Source organism: Nyctibius grandis, chromosome 1 (genome assembly GCF_013368605.1).
Source record: "Nyctibius grandis isolate bNycGra1 chromosome 1, bNycGra1.pri, whole genome shotgun sequence".
NCBI classification, from domain to species: domain Eukaryota; kingdom Metazoa; phylum Chordata; class Aves; order Nyctibiiformes; family Nyctibiidae; genus Nyctibius; species Nyctibius grandis.
Genome location: NC_090658.1, coordinates 112786032 through 112811726, shown reverse-complemented (window position 1 = coordinate 112811726; position 25695 = coordinate 112786032). Strand labels below are relative to the sequence as shown.

At 43.3% G+C, this 25695-nt stretch overlaps 1 protein-coding gene across 2 annotated transcripts in view; it reads right to left on the bottom strand.

Annotated features, from left to right (window-relative positions):
• The window catches only part of COLEC11 (collectin subfamily member 11), a 43888-nt gene extending 18665 nt beyond the window's left edge, over positions 1–25223 (bottom strand). For both annotated transcript variants that reach the window (XM_068402750.1, XM_068402756.1), the window contains exons 1-2: positions 25006–25223; positions 5372–5527 (exon numbers count right to left, since the gene is read on the bottom strand). In XM_068402750.1, the coding sequence (XP_068258851.1) occupies positions 5372–5501 (130 nt within the window). In that variant the 5' untranslated portion in view covers positions 5502–5527; positions 25006–25223. The remainder of the gene's footprint in view (positions 1–5371; positions 5528–25005) is intronic.
• Positions 25224–25695: the final 472 nt, after the last annotated feature.

Below are 25695 nucleotides of genomic sequence, written 5' to 3'. Positions count from 1 at the left end.
GGATCAGGCCTATAGGAAGGCATTGCCACATCCTTCACTTAGCGGGTCATTTTTAAGCATGAAAGAGTATCTCCTGATCCATATTCTCAGTTATATACTGTGCCTTTTAACCTCTGTGGTACAAATCACTGTGCATTGTACCCACATGCACGTGGCTCATGGCGCATTATTATATTCACCATATTTAAAAAACAGTTTCTGTAAATGTTTCCCTCCCTGGTGCCTTTCATTGGAAATTTAGGGATGCTTACCTTGTTTCGCTCCTACTATTGTACTACTATTGTAGTTTGCCGTTGACATAAAATTAAAATCTCTTAAACAAACAGAAGTTGGCAGTGCTAGGTTAACGGTTGGACTTGATGATCTTAAAGGTCCCTTCCAAACAAAATGATTCTATGAAGTTTAAAGAATGATTTACATATCCACCTTTACAAAAAAGATTTATATGAAGGAGAAGAAAGCTCTATGGCTTCCACATAAAAGAAAACTCCAAGATCTAAAAGCCAGAGCTAGCACAACACACCTGATGCCCCCCCAACACTGTACTACAGAGGAAGGTGAGCATTAGCTGCTCTCCAGGAAGCTGAAGGGACCACCATTGCAGGAAAGTCAACAGCTACCATGTATCCCTCCAGCTCTGCTCTCTGGCATAGCTGGCAGCTGTGGTTCAGAGAGGGACCATAGAGATGATATGTAAAAACAAGCCAAAACATGGTATGTTTCAAATATGCAGCCTCCAGGTCTCCCTCTCCTTATTGCAGCCATAGGTGGCTGTGAGCTGAACTTGGCCCTCCATCTGTTATATTTTCCTTCTTCAGGCTGCCAGCAGGATCCAGACCATCTTCCCTGCTTTCAGACATGCAAAAATAGGCCATTCTCTGACCTTAATGAGGACATACTTCACATAATCCCCAGTGAATAATATTGTTAGTATGAAACAGGCTATTATTTGGCACATTTGGGAACGTCACTTTTTTTATTATCAGGTAACCAATAGGCTTTGTGTGATTGCCTTTCCACCCTCAGGGCTGGTTATGAGTTCTTTGCTTCCCAAAGATAAATCCTGACAATGACTTTTTCCTGCTCTCTGGAGGCTGAGAGCAGGCTATTACAGCCTATTGCTTTACACGTTCTTCAGAGTGAAAGCTGGGCATTAGGGATCAATAAAATAGATCACTCTTGCTTCAGGCCATTACACTTGCCTGCTTTTATTCCTATAATAAGATGACACTGCATTCCTTAGTGTGGGTGTTTAAGAAACTTTCCCTGGGAGGAGATTAGCCCATTACGGGCCCTGCTACAGACCACTCTGCATTCTTTGTTATCAGCTGTTTTAAGCAGCAAGACCTTGGCCAAGAGGGACTGATCAGTGGTCCAGTTCAGCTTTGCTGTGTTTAAGTCCTTGTTTTTGCTCTGTGTACCCTGAGCACTGTGCAAGCTGAGGAAGCAAATCCTGTGCAGGTGTCATGGGCAATAAAAGAGTTTTCTGTCAAGGAATTTCAATCAATTTAATTTATCATCAATTAACACTAACTTTTAACTTTTGATTCCTGAACTAGGAACAAAAAACAAACAAATGAACTTAGTGAAAGACACCTCTGCCCCTCCCATCTGGTCTCCAGTCCCTGTGCCGCACATTATACCCAGTCCCTTTGGAGCAGAAGGTTGGGGTCAGTGCGTTGTGGTCCCTACCCATTTGCTCTGGCGCCGCCTCCACCACCAGCCACGGTCCCTTTGCAGTTGTACCACCTGCTCAGTCTCCTCTTCCTCCCCTCCCGGGTGGCTCTTTCCTCCAGCCCCACTGCATGAAAGAGTACCTTCTCCTCAGTGCAATGCAGCTCTTGCCCACGCAGCTGCGACGGGGCAAGATGTGCCCAGCAGTGCTCCAGTGTTGTGATGCCCCACACCCCCGAAAGGAATTTAGCCCTGGGACCGAACTGAGCTGCAGCAGGATCGCAGGCATCAGGCACAACCATGACACTACTACAAGCTTCTTGTCCTGTCACCTCTGAGAAAGATCTTTCATAATTCAAACAATACATCTTACCATTGCTGTCGATTTATCTCCTTTTGTGAATTCTTCAGGACAGGATTTGTTGCCAATTATGTTTGCATCCTGCCTACCTTGAGTTGTACCATCTACTGTAATGAAAATAGCATGCCAAATATTAACTACATGAGCTATCAAGAATTCCTTGGCTTCTGATAACTTTCTTCCATTATTCATATTCCCTGTGTGAGTGGACGCATCAAGTGTGGGCGTAAAAAAACTGGGTTTATTTTATTTACGTAGCATCAACTTTTTTTTATGTATTGTATGTCATTGAGACTATTTAGACAATTCCTGCTTTAGGTTCTAGAAGGGAGACAAAAACAAAGTGGCAATCTGAGAATTCAAGCTTTGAAGGATTGTTCCATGTTATTTTTTTCTCCACAATAGTAGTAACTTCAATCTCATGGGCCTATCAAAAGGAACAGGACTTTAGGAAGAATATGAGTGAGCAACATAGTGAAGCTTCATCATCCATCGCTTCTTCACACACAACACACTTTTCCCATTATTAATATTGTCGGCTTTCTAAAACACGCATCAGTCTGCTGTCTGGATTCTCAGAGCCATGGTATTTTTCCCTTCCACATTTCATCTTACTCCTTTATAGTGTTGAGGTTATAAAAAAAAAAAAAAAAATATCAGTCCCTAAGACCTAAGCTGCTGACCTTAAACTCATTTGTGCCTTTTTCTATTCTTGGAGTCTTTACTGGCTTTCTTCATCTTCCATTTTCACCACCATTCTCATTGCGTCTCCCTTCCAATTCTCCCTTTTATTCTGTGGGGTCCTAATTGGCTTTGTGTCATTTTCTTTTTTTTTTTAGTTCCTAGTCTCTCCACTCAGTTCCATTCTTTGTGCTCTTCTTTTCTCTTTCCCCTTTCCTTCTTCTTGTTCTAAAATTTCTCCATTATGCTCCCTGACATTTGGGTACTTTTCCCTAATGTCTTTCTCCTTCACCAGCCCATTTGGGCTCCACTTTCTGCACCACCTCTTAGGCTTAAATAGGCTCTCCTATTTTTTTCCTTTCACACATCCCATGGTCTCCCTCATTTCTTCCACTTCTTTCCTGTACCTATTTTTCCCAAATCCTGACAGGCTCGTGCCCAGCAGCAGTGCGGGGCTCTGTTCCTCCAGTACTGGAGATGTTGCCGATAGCTCAGCAGAGAAGGAGATGGGGCAGATCTAAAAGCTGCAGCGAGCAAATCCCGCTGCGTGGGAGCTGAAATTTGGGCATGCAGCCACATATAAGCTCAGTTTAAAGAAAGCCTTGGCCACCGAAATGGATTGGAGTTGTGCCAGTGTGGGACAGCAGTAGCTCATTACCAATTCTCTGAGCCAGTCCCCCTGACAGCGTAGCTGGAGCATTGACAGCTTTTTAGGGATTTCACATTAACTAGGGCTGTATCGGGCCATTTTGTGCTTCACTGAATTTGTACATCAATCTCTCTCACTTTTGCAAGGCTTACATCTCATGAAGCGGAGTGAAATCACTAACACATGATGGTTTTCAGGCCTCTTTGTTGTTTCCTGGCTCAGGATTGCCTTCTGACAAGGGGTCAGGGCCCTGCGCTGTTTATACATTTTAAAAAAACTCTGCTGCATATAAAAATAATAACAGTCCTTTCATAAAAATGGTAATGATAGATGTTAATTTTGACTGATTACACAAATAAGGAAACTAAGGCAAAGAAGTTACAAAACTTGTCAAAGCCTATCAGCATCTTTGAAATGAAAAATCATTTCAAAGCTTCGGTCCCCAGTGCTGTGGCATCTGAACCTTTGACTGATCTTCTGTGTAACTTTAGACAACATATATTTAATTTGATTGTGTTCTTCTCTGTAAGTCACATCAACAGCACTATCTTATGCCTATTTCACAGCAAATATATTGAAAAAATGAAACAACTTTACTCAAGGCTTAGTCAAACCTCAGAAGACCTGGATATAGTGTCGTTCTTTCTAACTAGAACATCTGCAGAAGGTGTAAATATTATTAAGATTTCAAAGGCCACTTATTGAAGTAAAATAAAACAATATATATATTGGTTCAGTTCAGACATCCAAAGCTGCATCTATAATAATAACAATAAACAAAACAGGAGAGATTTTTTGGTCCAGAAGCTAATTGGCCAAGCACAACACACATCCTTACAGCCCAATTCTCTTGCTTCCAGCACAGGGCAGCCACATCCAAACTGGGCAATGTCTGGAGAGGGCATTTTACACCACAGCCAAACCTATGGCCAGGCTGTGCTTGCAATTTAACTGCATGAACAACTGTAGGGCAGAACAGACTTGCCCTCACCAATCAATTTACCAGCACAGAGAGAGCCTGCAGTCCTACTATGGTCCTCAGGCAATGAAGTAAAGCCCAGGTTTGCACTAGATAACGTTAGCGGCATCGATATTGTTAGGTGAGTTTTGTGATACTACAATGCATAACTACCAGAAAAACTGGAAGGTTAGTTGTGCAGTTCTTAATGCATTTTTTTAAATCATTAATGATAAACTAGTGGTTTTCATGGGGTTTTTTGTCCTTAGTTAACAGGTATTTCCCCATGCTCACAGGTGTTACACTCCAGTAGAAAAACCATAGCCTCCAAAACAAGAATTACTGTTATTGACTAAACAGGGCTAGGATTTCACACCATAATGGATCCTGTTGCTTTAAAATACTAATTCTTACCAGCTGTTGATTTCCTATCTAAGGTACTTTAATACATTAATACATTTTTTGCTACAAAAAGACCAATAATTTATTATGCCATCTTTTTTCGGCAATAGTTTGGGGGTGTATTTTGTAAAAATGTTGCTTTTGTCAACAGAAACTACAGAAATGCCAAAAATGTAACCAATTTTTTATTTATTCTAAAAGGCACTTGAGCATTTAAAAATCAAGGGAAGACAAGCAGAAGATTAGAAAATACAAAGTACTTCCCATTAGGACATCACAAAATGGCAATGAAAACCTCTCCAGATATAAAGTAGGGCCTTATTTTACAGTCTTTGGGTATGTGCACCATTTGTGAGTATAAACACAGACAAAGCAACCAGGCAGCATATCAGAGTAACAAGCACTACAGATCAGAAGTCTGAGAAACTGTGGCATGCATTCTCCGAACCGTGTTCATTTTAACAGACTTCAGTTCATCTTACGAACCTTAAAACTCCATTTTTGAGGAGGCTACAAACTGGACAAATAACAGGACAACTGAAATGCACCTTCTTTATCTCTGTTAGAAACAGTCAGTGGTGCAAATGAGCCTGTTGTTAGAAAGGAAGGATTAGTATTTGAACGATGGAGTAGACTTCCACATTACCTTTGAGGCCTGGAACAAGAATTTGAACAGAGCAGGACTCCTCTGCAATATGTTGAGGATATCCAGACCTTAGCAGTGACAGGAAGGCAAGGCTAATTAGAGTCACCAAGAAAACCAGATCTCTCTTCATAATGAGCACTTACAGGTCACTGACTCCTAAACAAAAGAATGAATAAACAGTTATAAGAATTCCAAAGACTTTCAACAGTTTCTGAACATATGCAGCATCCTACTATAAATACAATATATTTTTGTGTGCCATAACCCTCACAGCATGAGAAGGACATATGCAGGTCCTCCAAACAGGTTGCATGTGCCACAGGCATACACAAAACATGCTGCAGTGCATTCAGCAGTTTGTTTTGGTGTTAGACTGGGTAAGAAAAAGCTCAGAAGAAATTTAGTTAAGAAGAAGATTAAGTGATGTTAATAGGTAATTCTGTGTTCACAATTTCTCGTTGGAGGCAGGGATCTGGAAAGGTCAAAGGATAAAATCTAGTACATGGGCTTGCATTGAAAGATGTTAGTACTAAGTTGCCACTTAGAAAGAGTGCATACTGCTCTAAAGAGGCAATTCAGTAGACAATGAGACCAACCTAAAGGCCTGAAATTTCACTTCTCATCTATCTGAGCACTGAAACTGTGCCCAGCAAATTGTGTGATACAATAGCCCTCATGTAACTCATCACTGAGGGTGGAAGAGAGATAATATTTCACTATATCATGCAATGAAGTTGCATCAGAGCCCTCAATAAATCCTGAAAAGATTCACGTCTGAAATTACCCTTGTCTAAGCCTGCAAGTGAAATGGCTTGCCTGATATCAGGCTCTGAAGAGATCTCTCCGAAAACAACAGTACAGAAATGGAGTTTGTGTGAAAGGACCATCAAAAGTGATATTTAGGGGGTCTGTAGAAATACTCTTTGACAAAAGTGTTATTTATGTACTCCTGATATGTTTTTCCAGCCTTCCTTTCACCAAGGCTCTGTACTACACAAACGAGCTGAAAGTCATGTCAGGGTTTCAAGAAAAAGTACCTGTATATCACCTTTTATAGCCGCAATACAGATGTGTGCATTTTACATGTACAGCAAGAAGACTGGGCTATATTGCTCTCCACTCCCTGTTTCCTTCAAAAATAAGCCAAGTAGGATTAAGCACAGGTGTGAGGCCAGTACATGGGTCTATGCATCTCAACATGCTGGGGGTCTACGAGAGTCGATGTATTATTTTGGTGACGACCTGAAGGAATGTAGGGACAGGAGAATAAGGAGCTTCAGGGTGAGAATAAGCTGGTGAAGCAGATATCAAAACATAAGGGATGGAGCAAGATGGGCAGACTGCCCTCTGCATGCAACAAAATTCATTTTTGCCTGTACTATTAAAAAGCCTTGCTGTAATTCTAAATTCCACCATCAACTCTGATATGTTTAATAAATGTCTTAGCAGTAAGACTAAGTAGATGACTTTGGAGTTGGCGGAAATAAATTATCCCTCTGAATTGCTGTCCAGCATGTGCTTCAATTATCCTCTAGGAGATAAAATTAGTAGACTGCAGCAGGGGGGTCAGATGGGAGCAGATTTTGTCTCCCTCCTGGTGTGGGGAGGGCATGGCATGAGTTACGGGGGAGACTGCTCTGCCTCACAACACCCTTGCTACACCACCCATACTGCAGGACAGGGGTGCTCCACAACACACTCCCCAGTGCTCACTGATCATCCAGATCTGGGGCACAGACTACACTATGCTGTGAGCCCCTTTTGACTCAAATCTCTTCCCCAGCTTTCCTTCCAAAGGAGAGTGAGGTACAGCAGAAGGACCATGCCTGGAAAAGGTATGGTGTATGCTTGGACCTGAGAAGAGCTCCAGGGTCAAGGGATGGTTGATACAGTCATAGTCTAATGGGCTACAGTGAGGCAGAAAACCCTAGGGAAAATCACGGGTGCTGGGTAATCCTCCCATGGAGCAAGGGAGGAACAGGGACTACCTGGGCATTTTCACAGCCACAACATGCCACACTCCTGGAACGGGACAGCCTGAACTACTTCATACACAAGCTTTGCCAGCCAGAAAGAAGACCCAGGACAGCATGGACCAAAAAAAATGAAATTTCTACTACGCTATAACGTAACAATTTTATTTTCAGGGCCTCTGTCTCAATTTCCTGTTACCTTTTAGTCTAGCAGATCATAATATAGACAATCTTATTAGAGATGCATTTTGTACCCTCACAACATTCCTGTCAGACTGCTAATCACTAATGTCATTTACAAAAGTGTCCTCTCATAGCTTAGGGTGCAGGTTCTGGAGGGATAACACTCACTCATATACAGATGCATACGGTACTTTTTTTTTCCCTTCAAGAGTGCTCAGCTCCCAAAATTTTGCTTATGCTGCCACAACTAAGATGACTGCAGCTCATATATACATGTCAGCTTTAAACTATCTAGCTCAGGTATTTCTAAGAGCATACAAACCCACAGAAGTACAACCCTCAGCATGGGCTGCTCAAATATTTAGGTCACATCGTTTTGTCACAATTGCAGCAACATCACTCAAGACTTACAAGAGTGCAGGCCAAATTGAATTTTGCCACCCCAAGTATGAGGAACCAGAGCTGGAGAAGGCGGCACATCACAGAGGTGGATCTAGAGAACAGCAATAGTTGGGGGGGGGGGGGGGGGGGGGGGCGGGGAAGGGAAGAGTAATGGAAATTTGGATGTAAAGCTTCTATTGCCATGGAGAAGCAGCAATCAGCCCAGCTCCCTAGGGCTCTGACAGATGAAACCAACAGGAAAATATTTCCCATGTTACTGTCCTCTGCTTTCTCGAGCTGCTGCCTCCTTTGCCTACACACAGAGCCAGACCTGACTGCCAGAAACCAGTCAGACCACTAGCCATCTTATAGCTATTTTCTCAGGTTATACAAACTGTTTGAACACAGTCATGATACAGTTTGAAGTATGAGATCTCTGTGATGGCACTCTTCACACTCATATCCTCATGTGCACACCAAACAAATTATTTCACATACATTAAGCTTGAATCTGGGCACACCTCCCCAGAAGGAGATTCCTAACCCCAGTGTACAAGGCACTGAGTCTTGAGGTACTTTGTGGCCTAGGGGAGCTCACGGTATCCACACCGGATGGTCCTGGCTCTTTTTGCCAAGCCCATGATCCACAACAGTCTGCAAGCAAAAGAGGAAGCAACAGAAAACTAGCCAAGAAGAGAGGCTGAGAAGAAGGGTGTTTCTCCAGAGCCTCCCTTCAAAGGGTTGTAGGGCCAGACTTCTCATTTGAAGAGTCAGCTTTCACAATGCCAAGTTAAGGACCAACACTCCCTACATAAGTTGCCATTGCCTCAGCCAGCCAGGAGGACATGGCAGAGACTCTCTTCCAGACACCTGAACGTAGGTATTTAACCCTCAGCAGCAGCCACTTTTGAGGGACAGCGAATGGGACCACCCTGGATGACAGCCACACTGATACTCTGTGGGCTGAGCAAACAGAGGATGTTGGTCCTGTCTGCCTTAGCCTGCAATTCCCACCCCACAGCCTAGGAAAGCACCTGGTCACCAGCCTGCAGGACATCCTAGGCAGGGTGTCTCACCTCTTGTTTGTAGGTGGGGTACTTTGGGATCCAGAAGAAGATCAGAGAGGCTTTCAAAACAAGTGGTTCAGATACTCAGCTGAAAGCCTGGAAATTAGGCAGCTTCAGCATGAGCACCGAGCAGCCTGGTGATTCTTGACAGATGAGTCAGAGAGAGGAATGAAATGGTCTGAGATAGAGGAAGGAATTGAAATTAGGAAGGTGCTCCAGTCTCTGTATTAATGGATAAAAAGGCAGCATCACGTCCTCTGGTTTCATTCTGTGAGGCGTTAGATGTATCCAGACTACAACTGACAGATCAAAGCCTCCAGGTATGTTAAATATTCATCTGCCTTTGCAAACTCCTACACAGCTCAGAGATGAGACAGGCATCGAGCAGCAGAGAAGTGTCAGGGCTGGTTGGTGGCTCTGCTCAGCAGCCAGATATGAAGGATTTTCTAGGGAAAACAAAACCTCCAATGAAGCTTCATCACATTCCCCACTGTCTGCTGCTGCTGCAGGGCTTACAAGCCTCAGAGGCACAGGGGATACACCTCACCCTACCTCATGATAGCTCAACACGCAAAGAAAATGGACTTGTTCTAGAAAATGGAGCTTCTTAGTGCCAGTAAGGTCTCAACACCTGGACCCGCATGAATACCCAGGAAATTACCTTGGTCTGAGAAGAGCCACTAACAGAGGAAATCTCTGAAGGGGTTGCATACTTTCTAGAGTCTGCAGCTGCAGTAAAGGGACACATTAGTAGCAGAAATCAAACCAAAAGCACTTTGGAATCACTTTCTTCACCTTTTGCTGCTTTAAAAAGAAACCTTCTCTTCTGCAGCTAAAATCACCTTACATGATTGAAATAAGAGTTTGATCTCTGGGTATGTGCTACAGCAGTACCTTTCATTTTAAAATCCTGGAAAAGTCCTTACCTTTCTGACCTACCTTCAAGTCCTTTCAGACTCAGATTCATAAAGGCATGTAGAAAACTAAATCCCACTGAAACTGACCCTCAGAAAAAGGCGCCAGCCTGTTCTTTCAAACACTATCGTAGCCCTGGTACTTCGAGTATCTTCAGCATTGGTAAAACCAATGCCAGAGAGAAACCTAGAGATGTTCAGCACTTGTAAAAGTATGAATATTTTCTCACTGTCTACCCAGGGGTCAGGAGTCAAATTTGCAACACATACAATGGCAGACATTAAATCAGCATAAGCTGAAAGCTTTGAAAAAAAATGAGAGGAGGAGGAAAAGGCAGCATTTACATGGCCTTTCTTTTTAAAAAAAAAAAAAACACCAAAAAAAACCAGCAAAACACCTCTATTCCCATTTGGAATGGAAACATACCAATGCAACCAGCACAGTAATTTCAAAACAACTTTTGAGACCTGTCAGCTTTAGGGAATCTGCCTCAGTTGCCAAGAGAGAAGAGGTTTATTAAGCCAGGCTTCAAGTGACAAGTCCTTGAGAGGTCATTGGAGAATCCCCGAGGCACCACAGGCTCACTCAAAGCCTCTGCAGGACCAGCCAGGCCAGCTGGCACCCAGCACTCCCTGAGCTCCCCTGCTTCTCCCCCGAGCTGTGGACACAAAGCCTGGAGATCACTTCAGCCAGCAAATGCCTCATGCATAAAGACCTTGTATCTGTCAGCAGCTGCTCCACAAAGGCTGGTGGTTTATTGCATGCCGTTATTTTGGACCTAGACGCAACAACACAGATGATCTGCCTAGTCGAATCAAATGGCTGAGAAATGCAGAAGGAAAATGATGCTCGCTGGCAGCAGTGCTCAGCCAGCCAGCAGCTATGAAGTGGCTGTAATACTCTGTATAATCCTATGGGACTCCCCTTTGACCTGTTTTTATTTCACTATTACTGAGCTGTTTTCACTCTTACTATGATTTTTTATTATTATTTTTAAAACTATACTTCATTCCTGCACCTAGGGAGGAATAACCCCATGCACCAGTATAGGTTGGGGGTTGACCTGCTGGAAAGCAGCTCTGCGGAGAAGGACCTGGGAGTTCTGGTGGACAAGTTCACCATGAGCCAACAATGTGCCCTTGTGGCCAGGAAGGCCAATGGTATCGTGGGGTGCATTAGGAAGAGTGTGGCCAGCAGGTCAAGGGAAGTTATCCTCCCCCTCTACACTGCCCTAGTAAGGCCACACGTGGAGTACTGTCACCAGTTGTGTGCCCCCCAGTTCAAGAAAGATAAGGAACTACTGGAGAGAGTCCAGCGGAGGGCTACAAAGATGATTAGAGGACTGGAGCATCTCTCTTACGAGGAAAGGCTGAAGGAGCTTGGTCTGTTCAGCCTGGAGAAGAGAAGAGTAAGGGGGCATATTATCAATACTTACAAATACCTTAGGGGCAGGTGTCAAGAGGATAGAGCCAGACTCTTCTCAGTGGTGCCCAGTGACAGGACAAGGGGCAGTGGGCACAAACTGAAACATGGGAAGTTCCATCTCAATATGAGGACAAACTTCTTTACTTCGAGGGTGACAGAGCACTGGAACAGGCTGCCCAGGGAGGTTGTGGAGTCTCCTTCTCTGGAGATATTCGAAACCGGCCTGGCTGCGACCCTGTGCAACGTGCTCTAGGTGAACCTGCTTTGGCAGCGGGTTGGACTACATGATCTCCAGAGGTTCCTTCCAACCCCAACCATTCTGTGATTCCCAGGGATTTGAGCTGAATTACCTATATTCTGAACTGAACACGTACCTAGTACAGACAGGCACAGAAACCTGCACAGCCACCGCCACATTTGGTGGGTGATTTTCCCAAGCAGGTTTGAGTCAGTACTATAAACATATCAACAGCTTTCAGCAGTTTTCACTCCCCTGAGTTTTCAAGTCCTCGTCATCCAAATCCCAACACCTCCCAGAACTACCTGGCAGCCTGTGTATCCTCAAACGCCCTAGCAGGCCCTAAAACGCATCCTAACGGATGCAACACATGCCCACAAAATCAGGCCAGTGAAATGCCAGGCTGTCAGGCTGTGACACTGACCTCACACCATTTCAAGGATTTTTAACAGATAAAAGGGGAAAAAAAAAAATAGTAATTATGTCCTGGGGCTACAAGGGTAACACCAGTGCTGATCCAGGGAGAGGCAGAAGGGACAAGTCTCCAGCACTGTGCATGCAAGCTGCTTTTCACCCCTTGGCCCGCAGGCTGCAGATCATTCCCTGGAGAAGATGTCTTTCACACTGGAGATGAAACCTGTGTCACCGACCTCTTCTTTCTCTATTACATCCTTGTTGATCATCATAACCTACAGATGTTTTGTGTAGCTATGCTTTTGCTTTATCTAAGCACTCTCTCGTTTGTTCTCCCAGCTCCCCCACTCATTACCTTGGCTAATCAAGACTTCACCATTTCGCCCGAATATAAAAATCAGAATCAATGACAAAGCTGCTTAAACAATGGGTGATCATTTTTGTACCACTGCAATGGTCTGAAGTTAAATGCTACGTGTTAAAGCAAGGGGCTTGAAAGATAAAAAAAAAAAAAATCCCTAAATGTTAATACCATAAAATTGCAAAAATGAGGACCATAACTGCCGCAGCTACGAAGTCTCTGTGAAATCTATGGAGCATGGAGTAGCATAAAGCAGACATAATACATTTCAGGTCCCGATGATGCTGAAGAACAGCAAGGTTTTCTGCAGAGGGCAAAAGAGTGAGTCTAAGCTGATGGGAAGCTAACACCTAAAAGCCTAACTGATAGGAAGTCATTGGTTACTCTCCAAAGTGCACTTAATTCTGGCTCAGTAGAGCTATTTCCTCAGCCGATGTTTGTGAGGTTTAAGAAACTATTAGTTCTGATTGTACAACATAGGTGCCCTTGTCATATGTAGGAATAGCAGCCTCACTTTTCATTGAGAAGAATGTTTTTAGAAATTGAGACAAATTTCTTCCTGATGTAGTTCTGCTGAAGTCAATGAGGTTATGTCAGAATTAACTTACTGTCATCTGTGCTGAAAATACAGAATCAGGGCTTCAGCAAGGGTGAGATGAAAACAGTGGCAGAAGGGGGCAAGTATGTTTTCAAAACCTGTAACTAAAGGGAGATGGGACCCAGGTGATTTCTTGCCCCAAGTGCCAAATCTCTCACAATAGCTCTGTATCATTTTTTTAGATGGTAGCAAGTAACATTCAAGCAGAATTTTATATTTGTCTGTGTATGTCAGAGATAACCAGAAATGCTAAAGAAAACTTCTCCCACAATGTTTTAATCGAAGTCTCTCACAAGATCTCCGCTACAGACTCATTTGCTGGCATCAGGAGATGCCTATTTATCAGGGCAACTTTGCTTAGACCCAGATCTCAAGATAGCAGATGTTATAAGCAGACCCTTGGGTGGGATTCAACCATTCTGCCTTAGGTGCTCAGTCTGAGAAAATCACCCTGAGCTCCCTGTATAATCAACTCAGAGAAAGGCACTTGGCATGGGGATTCATTTCATCCTAAAACAGGACACTCCATTGACTCTGGAGGTATCTATTCATTGCCCAGTATGACTAGCTCAGTCTTGTAGGTATGTAATGGTAGGTGAGGGGAGTCCCACCATCGCTACTGAGCTAAGCCAGTCTATGGGAGGGCTAACAGCAGCCTGGCTCCCCCGCTGCAGTCACGCGTTACCCTCCCTTTCTCTGTACTGTCACCGACCGCCAGCTGATCCCATCATGAACTAGCACAGGCTGCTACACCAGCAGAAAGCTATTCTTCTTTTTGTAATGTTATTTTTCAGTTGATTTAGTTCCTTGGTTCCTGGTGAGGGTAAAATGGCCATCATTCCTGTGAAAAATGTTGCCAGTCAGGGAAAAAAATGCCCTTGGCAGCAGCTGAGATGGCCCACAGTGTATTACAAAACTGAGCCCTCACACACCAGCAGCATACAGAAAACATAGATGTGTAAGTGAAAAAATTAAAGGGACTAAATTCACTAGGGGAAAAAAAAACAAACAGCATGTAATTAGAGTGGGAACATTTTAAAAGGAGGAAAGATATGGCAAAATACCAGGCTGCAATGGAAAATAATATCCAGCAGAAGATACAGAGTATAGGAGATAGATACAACACCATCAGGCATTTTGCAATAGCATGCAAGCCACCAAGAGTCATGGAAACTATCCAAGAGTGTTATCCTCAAATGACAAGGACATACTTCTCGGAATGATATCCTCAATATAACAAAACACCATGGTACATAAGCATGCATGATCAAAATCTTGCATTTGAACCGGGGCAGTGTCAATGCAATTTCAACAAAAGGTTATTTTTATTCTCAGGCTGGGGATCTGCAAAGACCAAATAATACTCTACATGTGATCCTATGCTGAACCTTTCATATCAGCTCCCAGGAGCCTGGGAAAAGGAGGGAAATAAGTTATATTGGTGACACAAAGACCAAAAATACCTTCAGTAAAACAGCCAACATAAGAGAAAAATTAAGAGCATCAGAGCAAAAAGCAAGCCTCACAGGAAATATAGCCACATATCTTCACTGGAAAAGTAAAGGGTGAATTTGATAGAAATAATATTATTCAATGTCCTTTTGCTCTTAGAGCCCTGAAACACCTTTCCAAGTGCAAGGAAAATCTACCAAAGCGGCTCCCCAGATGAAGAGAAAAATATATGGTTGGTACATAGAAATGGTTGTAGAAGCAAAACACAGTGGAAAAACAGCAGGTTTCTATGGGTTTGATGTTGCTTAAAAGCACACATGAAGATACACGACTCCTGCAGATGACTAGACATTAATGAAGTTCTCAGCGGTCATATTCTTACACTAGCATGCTACAGCAGACTTTCACTAACAGTCTATATCATTGGCAATAGTCATGATTCTACTTATAAGGTATGTCAAATGGAAGCCAGCTGAAAAGAATATCTTTCAGTTGCAAACCATTTCCCAGAGCAGCTCTTACATATACCACAACACATGCATTCGAAATCCTTTGTCATGTACAACACACTGGTTTACAAATATTTTTAAAAATTGAGAAAGAGTACAAGTGACTGCATGGAGGTTTGAGATGCTTTTGACAATCTCATCTCATTTTGAAAAAGAAATGTGAATTCAGAAAGAAACAGAATGTGTAGAACACAATTTGCAAACAATGGCGATCATCTGAATTCATATAAACTGAAGGTGTTACTTCCCTTATCCGTATACCATGATGCTTCTGCTACCAAAAGATTCTTGAGGATGACAACTCCCTTTGGGAATTTTGCTTTATTTTAACAATGTACATTTCTAGGGAAGAATATAATAAGATATGTTAAGTAAGTGATAACTACCAGCATCTCCACCTGCTTTGGTACTCAGCAAATTCTCTAACAATAGCGGCAGATGCATCTTTCACACAGCTAGAATACGACCAGAGGCCAGTTGCACACAAATTAAGAAGCTGCACATCAGCTAAGTAGTGATCACTTGAACCTCAGCATGTTCAGCATTTATAGGGCGTTTACAGGAACAAAAACTAATGCTACTGCTCTGATTATGCAGCTACCAGCTAAAGAAAAGGCTTCAGAGGTGTTAAAGACTACACTGACCTTGCCCTGGCTGAAATCCCAATGTCTGTCAGTTGACTTAAGCAAAGGAAGAACAAACCACAACAAAAATGAGACTTGCCACAGTTACACAGCGCTGCCAAAAAGGTATGGAGGTATCAACTCTAAACGTATCAGAAACTCCATGTATCCAACACTGTAGCTGCAATATTTAACATCACCTTCCCTAAAATCAAGGAACAATGTGAATGCAATTACGTGCAAAATTAATGTAATGCATGTTTAAATATAGAGTTGCTTAGACGACAGAGTAAAAACTATTATGAGCAGAACCATTAACGAAGCACCTGACAGACTCTGGCATCAAGTGCCAATAGATTTGTTTTACACAAAAGGACACACACACATTGTTGTAGCTGATACAACTTCCCTGGGTGTCTCAAGTTGGCGTTGCTCACACAAGCTTGACACGCTATCCGCAAACTAAACTCAGGATTTGCAAGACACAGGATGCCCAACTGGTCTCCTTTCAGATGGGAGGATTTCAAGCTGGCAGTAAAACTGCCCCAGCATCTATAGAAGTACTAAGTTCCCAGTATACCTGGACCACTGTGGAAGTAGTTATAGCAGTAGGCATGGTCTGCATAAAAATCAATGGTCATTTATAGCACTTCTGGTATATAACCTATTTACTGATCTCCACAAATCTTGTGAAGATAATACAGTTGCCTCCACATATGACACAGTTTAAACTTTAATAGTCCAACCTGAATAATTCTGGAGACATGATACTCAAGACATGAAAGTATTTGGAAACTGGTAGCAATTCTCACATTCTACCCAAGAAGAAAGTCACAAGGACTTATTTATGCAAATCAGGTTCCTCTTCACTATTTCCTCAACAAAACAAGCAAAGATTATCTGTGAATGCTCTGAAGAAATATGCCTTGTCTTTTCAAGGACTGCCCTTGAAAATTCAAAAGAAAGATGGTACTGAAAAATCTATAATTCTTCCTTGAAGATTTAAGATTTAGGATTATGTTCAGATTTATTTAAATGGAGCAGACATAAGGAAATAGCTATGTATGTTGTCTAAGGATTTTAAACTAATTTTGAACTATTTAATTATAAATTACTGTTGTATGTTCATGCATTCATGAAGGTTTATGTAACATTCATAAAAAAGAAAGGAGAGTAGAGAGCGACTATAGAGTTTTTGGCACTCCACAATTACATGGAAGGCAACTCTGACATGAAAGTATTAAACAGCAAAGGAATGAAACCTCCAATAAAGAGGTTTTTCAGCTGCAGCTCATAACATGGCTCTCGTTAGTCATCTCACCTCATCTCTGCATTGGCTTTAAACTGCAAGTTCATTGCACAACTAGAGAGAAACACTGCAAAAGCCTGTGTGGACGCTGCTGACAGATCCACCACCCTGGAGTCCCCGCAGCATGCACGAGCAGTGCTTCTCTTGCTCTGCCATGTATTCTCAGTATCTGCTTCCTTAACATTTCTCGTACGTAACTCTATTAACTAGTCAGCCATCAGAGACCTGTTTTATCATTAACACCATTCTGACGAGAGTGCTCCTTGAGAAACATTTTTCTTTTCCTACCTAATAAGACATTTTTTGCTTTTTCCTGTGCTAGGCCTTCATCACATTCGTGTCTGATGTTTTTATTTTGTTTGGCTGTAATTACCGTGCCATCTAACGTTGCCAGTTCCATCACATATTAATTTTTTTCTAAAGATCTTTGTTTTAATTCCCCAAAATTAGATGATCTCTTATAAATCCTTCTCTGATTATAATAATAAAAATTCTATTTATATTAAATAATGTCCTTACAAAAACTTTCATGCTTTCTTGTCTCCCCTTAACTCTCATATAATCAGCAGCCTTTGGTGTACAAGATTCATATACAGAAAGAAGTTCTTGTGAAGCCTTTTAAAAAGAATGCGAGTTATTTTGGTGCCTTCTTTAGTGAAGGTGAATGATTTATGGACCCTTCAGTCTCTGCACAGTGCATTCTTTAGCCAGCCAAGCACTACTTCACGTAAGCTTCGTTGTCCAGCCCTCGCAGCACAGAAACGAGCAGACTGCCCCCAGCATTCACACCAGATGGAGACCAAATCAACCCCTGATCCGTGGTCTCTTGGAGGCCCATAGACTATTTCTAAGGAGTCCACTAAAGATGAATAAATGCATGCCTGTTATCAGCAAGGTTCAATATGTGCTGAAATCGTCAGGATCATCACAGGAGAATTTGGAGGGATCCACAACCAAGCCTGAAAATCATTCAAATTAAACTGAAAATCTTACATTGCTATCTGTAGGATTTCTTGTTGTTATTATTTATGCTCACTCCACAGTTAGCAAATCATACTAACAGGACTGAAAGAAAAATAATCACCGAGTGAGCCATCACAGAATCACAGAATCACAGAATGTTAGGGATTGGAAGGGACCTCGAAAGATCATCTAGTCCAATCCCCCTGCCGGAGCAGGATTGCCTAGACCATATCACACAGGAACGCGTCCAGGCGGGTTTTGAATGTCGCCAGAGAAGGAGACTCCACAACCTCTCTGGGCAGCCTGTTCCAGTGTTCGGTCACCCTCACTGTAAAGAAGTTTTTCCTCATATTTATGTGGAACCTCCTGTGTTCCAGCTTGCACCCATTGCCCCTTGTCCTATCAAGGGATGTCACTGAGAAGAGCCTGGCTCCATCCTCTTGACACTTGCCCTTTACATATTCATAAACATTAATGAGGTCACCCCTCAGTCTCCACTTCTCTAAGCTAAAGAGACCCAGCTCCCTCAGCCTCTCCTCATAAGGGAGATGTTCCACTCCCTTAATCATCTTTGTGGCTCTGCGCTGGACTCTCTCTAGCAGTTCCCTGTCCTTCTTGAACTGAGGGGCCCAGAACTGGACACAATATTCCAGATGCGGCCTCACCAGGGCAGAGTAGAGGGGGAGGAGAACCTCTCTCGACCTGCTGACCACACCCCTTCTAATCCACCCCAGGATGCCATTGGCCTTCTTGGCCACAAGGGCACACTGCTGGCTCATGGTCATCCTGTTGTCCACTAGGACCCCCAGGTCCCTTTCCCCTACGCTGGTCTCCAACAGGTCTGCCCCCAACTTGTACTGGTACATGGGGTTGTTCTTGCCCAGATGCAGGACTCTACACTTGCCCTTGTTATATTTCATTAAATTTCTCCCCGCCCAACTCTCCAGCCTGTCCAGGTCCCTCTGAATGGCTGCGCAGCCTTCCGGCGCGTCAGCCACTCCTCCCAGTTTTGTGTCATCAGCGAACTTGCTGACAGCGCACTCTAATCCCTCATCCAAGTCATTAATGAATATATTGAATAGAACTGGTCCCAGTACCGACCCTTGAGGGACTCCGCTAGACACAGACCTCCAACTGGACTCTGTCCCATTGACCACCACTCTCTGGCTTCTTTCCTTCAGCCAGTTCACAATCCACCTCACTACCCCATCATCCAGACCACACTTCCTCAGTTTAGCTGCGAGGATGCTGAGGGAGACCGTGTCAAACGCTTTACTGAAATAGAGATAGACCACATCCAGAGCTTTACCATCATCTGTCCACCGGGTTATGTCCTCATAAAAGGCTATCAAGTTGGTTGAGCATGACTTCCCGTTGGTGAAGCCATGCTGAGTGCCCCTAATGATCCCCCTATCCTTGATGTGCCTAGAGACAGCACCAAGAACAAGTTGTTCCATCACCTTTCCGGGGATGGAGGTGAGGCTGACCGGTCTATAGTTACCCACGTCCTCCTTCTTGCCCTTTTTGAAGACTGGAGTGACATTCGCTTTCTTCCAGTCCTCAGGCACCTCTCCCGTTGCCCACGACTTAGCAAAGATGATGGAGAGTGGCCTAGCAATGACTTCCGCCAGCTCCCTCAGCACCCGCGGGTGCATCCCATCAGGGCCCATGGATTTATGGACGTCCAGGTTGCTTAATTGGTCCCTGACCCAGCCCTCATCAACCAAGACAGATTCCTCCTCTATCCTGACTTCTTCTGAGGCCTCAGGGGTCCAGGGCTCCTCAGGACAGCCTCCAACAGTATAGACAGAGGCAAAGAAGGCATTCAGTACCTCCGCCTTCTTTTTATCCTCTGTCTCCAGGACCCCCACCTCATTCATCAGTGGGCCTACATTGCCTCTAGTGTTGGCTTTACCTGCAATGTATTTGAAGAAGCCCTTTCTGTTGTCCTTGACCTCTCTTGCAAGGTTTAATTCCAAGGAGGCCTTAGCTTTCCTAGTTGCCTCCCTACATCCTCTGACAACAGACTTATATTCCTCCCAAGTGGCCAGCCCCTCCTTCCATGATCTGTACACCCTCTTCTTCCACTCGAGTTTGCCCAGCAGTTCCCTGTTTAACCATGCAGGTCTCCTGCTACCCTTCCTTGACTTCCTACCTGTTGGGATGCTCTGATCTTGAGCTCGGAAGAAGCAGTCCTTGAATGCTAACCAACTATCTTGGGCCCCCTTACCTTCTAGTACCCTGTCCCATGGGATTTCCCCTAGCAATTGCTTGAAAAGGCCAAAGTTGGCCCTCCTGAAGTTCAGGGTTGTGACTCTGCTAGCTATTCTGATCCTGCCACATGAGATCCTGAACTCTACCATCTCATGGTCACTACAACCAAGGCTGCCCTCAACCTTCACCTCTTCAACCAGACCCTCCTTGTTAGTGAGGATAAGATCCAGCAGCGCTCCTCTCCTAGTTGGCTCATCCACCATTTGCATCAGAAAGTTATCATTAATGCACTGGAGGAACCTCCTGGACTGAGGATGGCTGGCTGAGTAGGCCTCCCAGCAAATATCAGGGTAGTTGAAATCCCCCACAACAACCAGGCCCTGTAATTGAGAGACTGCTCTCAGCTGCCTGTAGAAGGCCTCATCACCTTCCTCATCCTGATCTGGTGGCCTGTAATAGACACCCACAACAGTATCACCCCTGCCAGCCTGCCCCTTAATTCGTACCCACAAACTCTCAACTCGCTCCTGATCCGCCCCTGCACAGAACTCAATACATTCTAGCTGCTCACTCACATAAAGCGCAACTCCACCACCTCTCCTTAGCGGCCTGTCTTTCCTGAACAGGACATAGCCATCCATGACCACATTCCAGTCATGCGAGGCGTCCCACCAAGTCTCTGTAATTGCCACTAGATCATAGTCCCCCGACGGAACACAGATTTCTAACTCCTCCTGTTTATTCCCCATGCTGCGTGCATTGGTGTACAGGCATTTCAGGGAGCGAGCTGGGCACACCGATTTCACCCCAGGGGGATGGGAGGCCTCCTGGTCTACCTCAACACTAGAGCATTGCCCCAGTGGTGCAAGCCCAGCTACTACCCCATCCCCCTTCGAATCTAGTTTAAAGCTCTCCGAATGAGCCCTGCTAATTCCTGTCCCAGAACCCTTTTGCCCCTACAACATAAACCTTTCCCATGTATTACTGTCATGCCTGTTGTCTTATAAAACCAGCCATTATCAAAGAACCCAAAGCCCTGCCTGTAGCACCAGTCTCGTAGCCAGGCATTAATAGAGAGAATCCTACTATTCCATCCCACGCCGTGCTCAAGACTAGACAAAAATGGGCACCAGGAACCTGAGTACAGCTACGGACACAGCTTCATTCTTCAAGGTCCCCATTCAAAAACCAGCCAGAGCTGAAGCAGTTTCTCTTTCCACTCTCCATCCTTTGTCCCCATTCTTCACTCCTAAACCTCCAATGAGAGCTGCTTAAGTCAACACTGGCAACACTACCACTGAATCAGTATCTGTGGCCTCTTCCCAAGTCCAAAGCAAGCATCCCAAACCATCTCCTAACAATTCAGCCATCTTAAGAGGGAGGAGGTGCCTGTGGTTTTGTTGGAAAAACTTAACTTGGGTGCCTAAGCTTTTCTTACTGCACAGACCAGAGATGGCCAACATCTTGCCTGAAAAGAATAACAAGACGCTATTCTCCCACCTAGCCCACTTATGCCCATCAAGGAAACACGTCCAAGCTCCTTCAGTCTCCTCTAAGCACACTGTAAGCAAGAAGGTTAATAGAAAACACTGCCATTCCCTTCCAAAACATGGTGGGGAGATGCCTCTCTTCCAGACTAGCTTCTTACGGGAGTGCTCATGCCAAAGGAACAGGCTTCCCTGAACTGTTTATGCTTTCTCTTTTTTCTTTTCTAAAATCAAAGCAGTTATCAACATCAGAAACTGTTTTGGGAGCTGTGGACACAATCTTGGATGTTCAGTGGTCTCACTTTCAAATTACTGTGTTGGTTAGTGACAAGGGCACCTTTCCAGCAGAAGGGAGGTGGGGGTTTGAAGCAGTGCAATGAGCTGCACGCAGATCTCGCGCTTCCCAGGTATGTGCTCCCAGCCAGCAGATTATTACATGACAGCTGGGTAGCAGCAGTCCATTTTTCAAAAAGAACTGTAGGAAACTGTTTTTTTAAGAGCCAGTTTTCAAAGTCTCCATGCCTGAAGGACATCTGAGCACACACATTCAAGGTGAGGTTCCAGCTTCTGGAAGTTCTTGCAGGCACTTGGCACTAAAGGTGGTGAATTTATCCACTCCCACACCCAGCACAGGGAATCCTGGAGCATCTCCCTCACAAGCATTTTCCAGATGGCTGCTGTGGCCATCACACACTGCTGGCTGTGGCAAGTCACTTTCTTCAGCACTTAGCTCTCCTGCATTCACTCCATATAGTACGTTAACATTGTGGATTCTTGGTCCGGAGCCAGGTATCTAACTTGCAGCACTGTGAAACTGTTTATTCATGTCCATGTTTCATCCACATGCTTTATTGTTGGACTAGACGATCTTTAAAGGCCCCTTCCAACCCAAACCATAGAAGGAAACTAATGTAAACCCTAAAACTCCTCACCGTCTGTCTCATTGCTCTGTTCTGGCCTCCAGGACACCCTATGGACCTCCTAACCAATCTTCTGATACAGTTTTGAGGAAGCAGCATCCAAACAGTCACAGCAGCTAAGGATCCCTGGATACTAATAAACAAGTAAGAGACTGGTCCAGTGATGAAGAACTCAAGCAGACCAACTTCCATTCTCTTCTTGCCTACAGACATCTTGAACAACTACAGGCAAATCACCCAGGACTAGATTTTTCTGAAGATTAGATGGGCGAGATCAGACCTTGATGGATTTTCGAAACCACGTCTTTCTAAAGCTTCATGCTCCTAGTAGGTTGTTTTCCTCTTAACTTGAGAGTTTACCTAGCTCTTAAAATCCAGCCATACTCCCTTGCAGCTTTCAGTTCCAAATACGTAAAATGGAGCACCTCTAGCACAAAAGTTGGCAGAAGCACTAACACAGCCTTAGAAACATTTTTAAATGTTCTCTCCCTCGTACAGCTGTTTGCATGGCTAAAAACATCAAACGGCTTTAAGCCTTCTACTGACACATCAAACCCTCTTGAAGGTTCCTACTCTCACGCCTCACAAACAGGATGGTCTGTGGCTCATGTGCAAACCAGAAGGAAGCGCTCAAATTTTAAGAAGTTGCCAGGTAGTTATTAAGCAGTAATCCGAGGGGCTTTGCCTACGATTGATGCCTTACGAGACCAGTCCGTGCCTCTTTCCATTAGACTACCTTTCCCAAAATACATCCTAACACTCCTCTCATCAAGGGAAATGAAAATAGCGAGACCCTGACCACACAGCTTTACGGGAACCGTGGTTCAGCTGTGAAGTTCAGCCAGTAGTGAAATGCAACACAAAGCACAAACTACACTTCCCAGGAGACACCATGAGAATATTTTTGGCTAAACTCTTCTGGTTTTCAGCCAAAATACTTTGACAAAAGAACTAAACTACCCCGGAAAACTGACACTTTTCTTTAAAAAGCTAATTTGCCAAAAGCCTTCCTACTTCAAAAGGATTCTGGTTCAAGAGTTTTTGGACAGCCCCTACATGACTAAATAAGAGCTTTAGAAACAGTGTAAAATCACCCAAAAGTTATCAGAAAAAATAGCCTTCAACATAATGTACAATTTATAAATTACACAGTAGATTTCTGCTGCTTCTACAATGCAATTCTCTGCTGACTCTAGGACTACGCCATGTTTAAAATGCCATTTTGACTATGAATTTAACTTATATAATATTTAATTAATACATGAAAGAGAATATGTTAAAACAATAATTTCATTTTAACAGATATATCCAAGAATTTTCTAAAAGATAGTGCAAACATGTTTAAAAGGAATACCCAACTTGGAAGTATTACTTCTTGTCTACAACATCTGCATACCTTATTTACGTTGCATCAGTAGCATAATAAAATTTTAGGGATGTCTAATGATTTGTCACAGATTAAAAGATCCTAATATCATTGTTATAAGCGAGACCTTTAAATCAGTGTTTGTTTTATATTCTCTGATCACTATAATGCCTTAAACATTCATGATCATGTAAACTATCATACAGATATGAAATACAAAAGGTCTCAGCTACGGAGAGGGAAACATAGGGCAATAGTTTTTACATTTTTAAAATCTTTCAATACCCAAAGATCAAAGTTGCAGTATTGCCAGTCCAGAGGCTCCTTCTGTTTCACTGTACAGCAAGTGAAGTTGGGTACTTCAGTTCTCCACAGTGACTTGATTTTGCTACAAAACAATCTCCCTCCTAAATTTCACTGCCTGTATTGAGCACGTATGTATGTATGCACAGAGGTCTGAATGGAAACTCTGAAGTCCCTTTATGAATCCTATTTTTCATACTTCATAATGGAAAAGCAGGCATGTGGCCTTCTGGTTACTGAAATACGGCTTACTCTCACGTTCCAGCCCATTTAGACCAAGATTTTATATCTTTACACATCCTTAAATTTCATTAAGCATTCCTATACACAACTACTTCCAACTTGATTTGGTTTTCACTGAGTTTGTTCTTAATTATCCAGTGGTTTAATTCCAGCCCTTACTGGATCTTCTGCTTCACTTCTGCAACGTCAGTCTTCATTCCCTGCTTTGCAGCTGTATTAAAAGCTCACTTTTTAAAGTAGAAAACAGCCAGCTGCTTAGGAATAAATGTAGATTGATAGAGAAAAGCACTTAGCATTTCCAAAATCAAACTGATATTATCTGTTACCAGGAATTACAACCTATTAACGAATTGCAATAAGTTTCAATTGTAGGAGAAGTTAAAATTCATATACTGTTTTGTCCTTCTCTGCTCAAAGAAAAGCGAGCTCTTCCAATGGCATTCGTATATTTTAAATACAACCCCCCCACACACTAAACACGAATTCAGTGATCTAACCCACATGGGTGCTCCTCAACAGAAAGGTCCAACGTTATCTGATAGAATTGAGCAAGCTCTTATTTCCCTTACCTTTCTCTACTATTTGGGGATCGTCAATCATATCCTGCCATTTACAAGGCAGCCCCCTAACAAACATCCAGGCTTTTTCCTCTATGTTCTTCTAAAGAGTGAAAGTATAGAAGTCTCTTACCTTATGGTTGCTGAGAAAATGGGAACTGCAGAACGCTCTGTGCCTGCAGGGACACTGCACAGATGAACCTCATTGCTGCTGTTTACAGAAGTCTGACAGTTTTTAATTTGAAAAGAGGTTGTCTTTTGCTTTTCGACAGTTCAACAAATCAGACAAAACAGTTGCAAGTGTTATCTGTAAACAGCTTCCTGTTTGAAATAGATCAGCTGTCCTGCAGGACAATAATTAGGAAAGAAGTGTGGGAAAGCTGGAGAGGTCCATGATGTAAGCTTTTTATTTTGGGAATGTACTTTTTTGGGAATGCACTCTTACTCTCCCCTCCTCCTCTCTAGCAGAGAACCCCTTTTTAACCATTTACATCTATTCAGCTCTAAGCCACACATGCACACTGCCCCAGCACAGCACTTTTCTTGCTTTGCTTCAGCGGATATGAAAACACATGAAATGCAGCACCGAATGTGAGCATCTTAACGTGGATAACGAACACACTCACCCCTTACTGAAATTCTCTCCATTCTTGCAATTGGCTGTAGCATTGTTGACTTGAGTAAAACTCCACAATAATGTAAATGCTAAATTATGCACATGGCAGGCTTCTTCACGATTTTTTTTTTTTTTTAAACACCTTTTGATATTACTTTCTGTGTCAATGGTAAGAGGAAAAAGGAAGACAGAAATCCTTCGCTATAC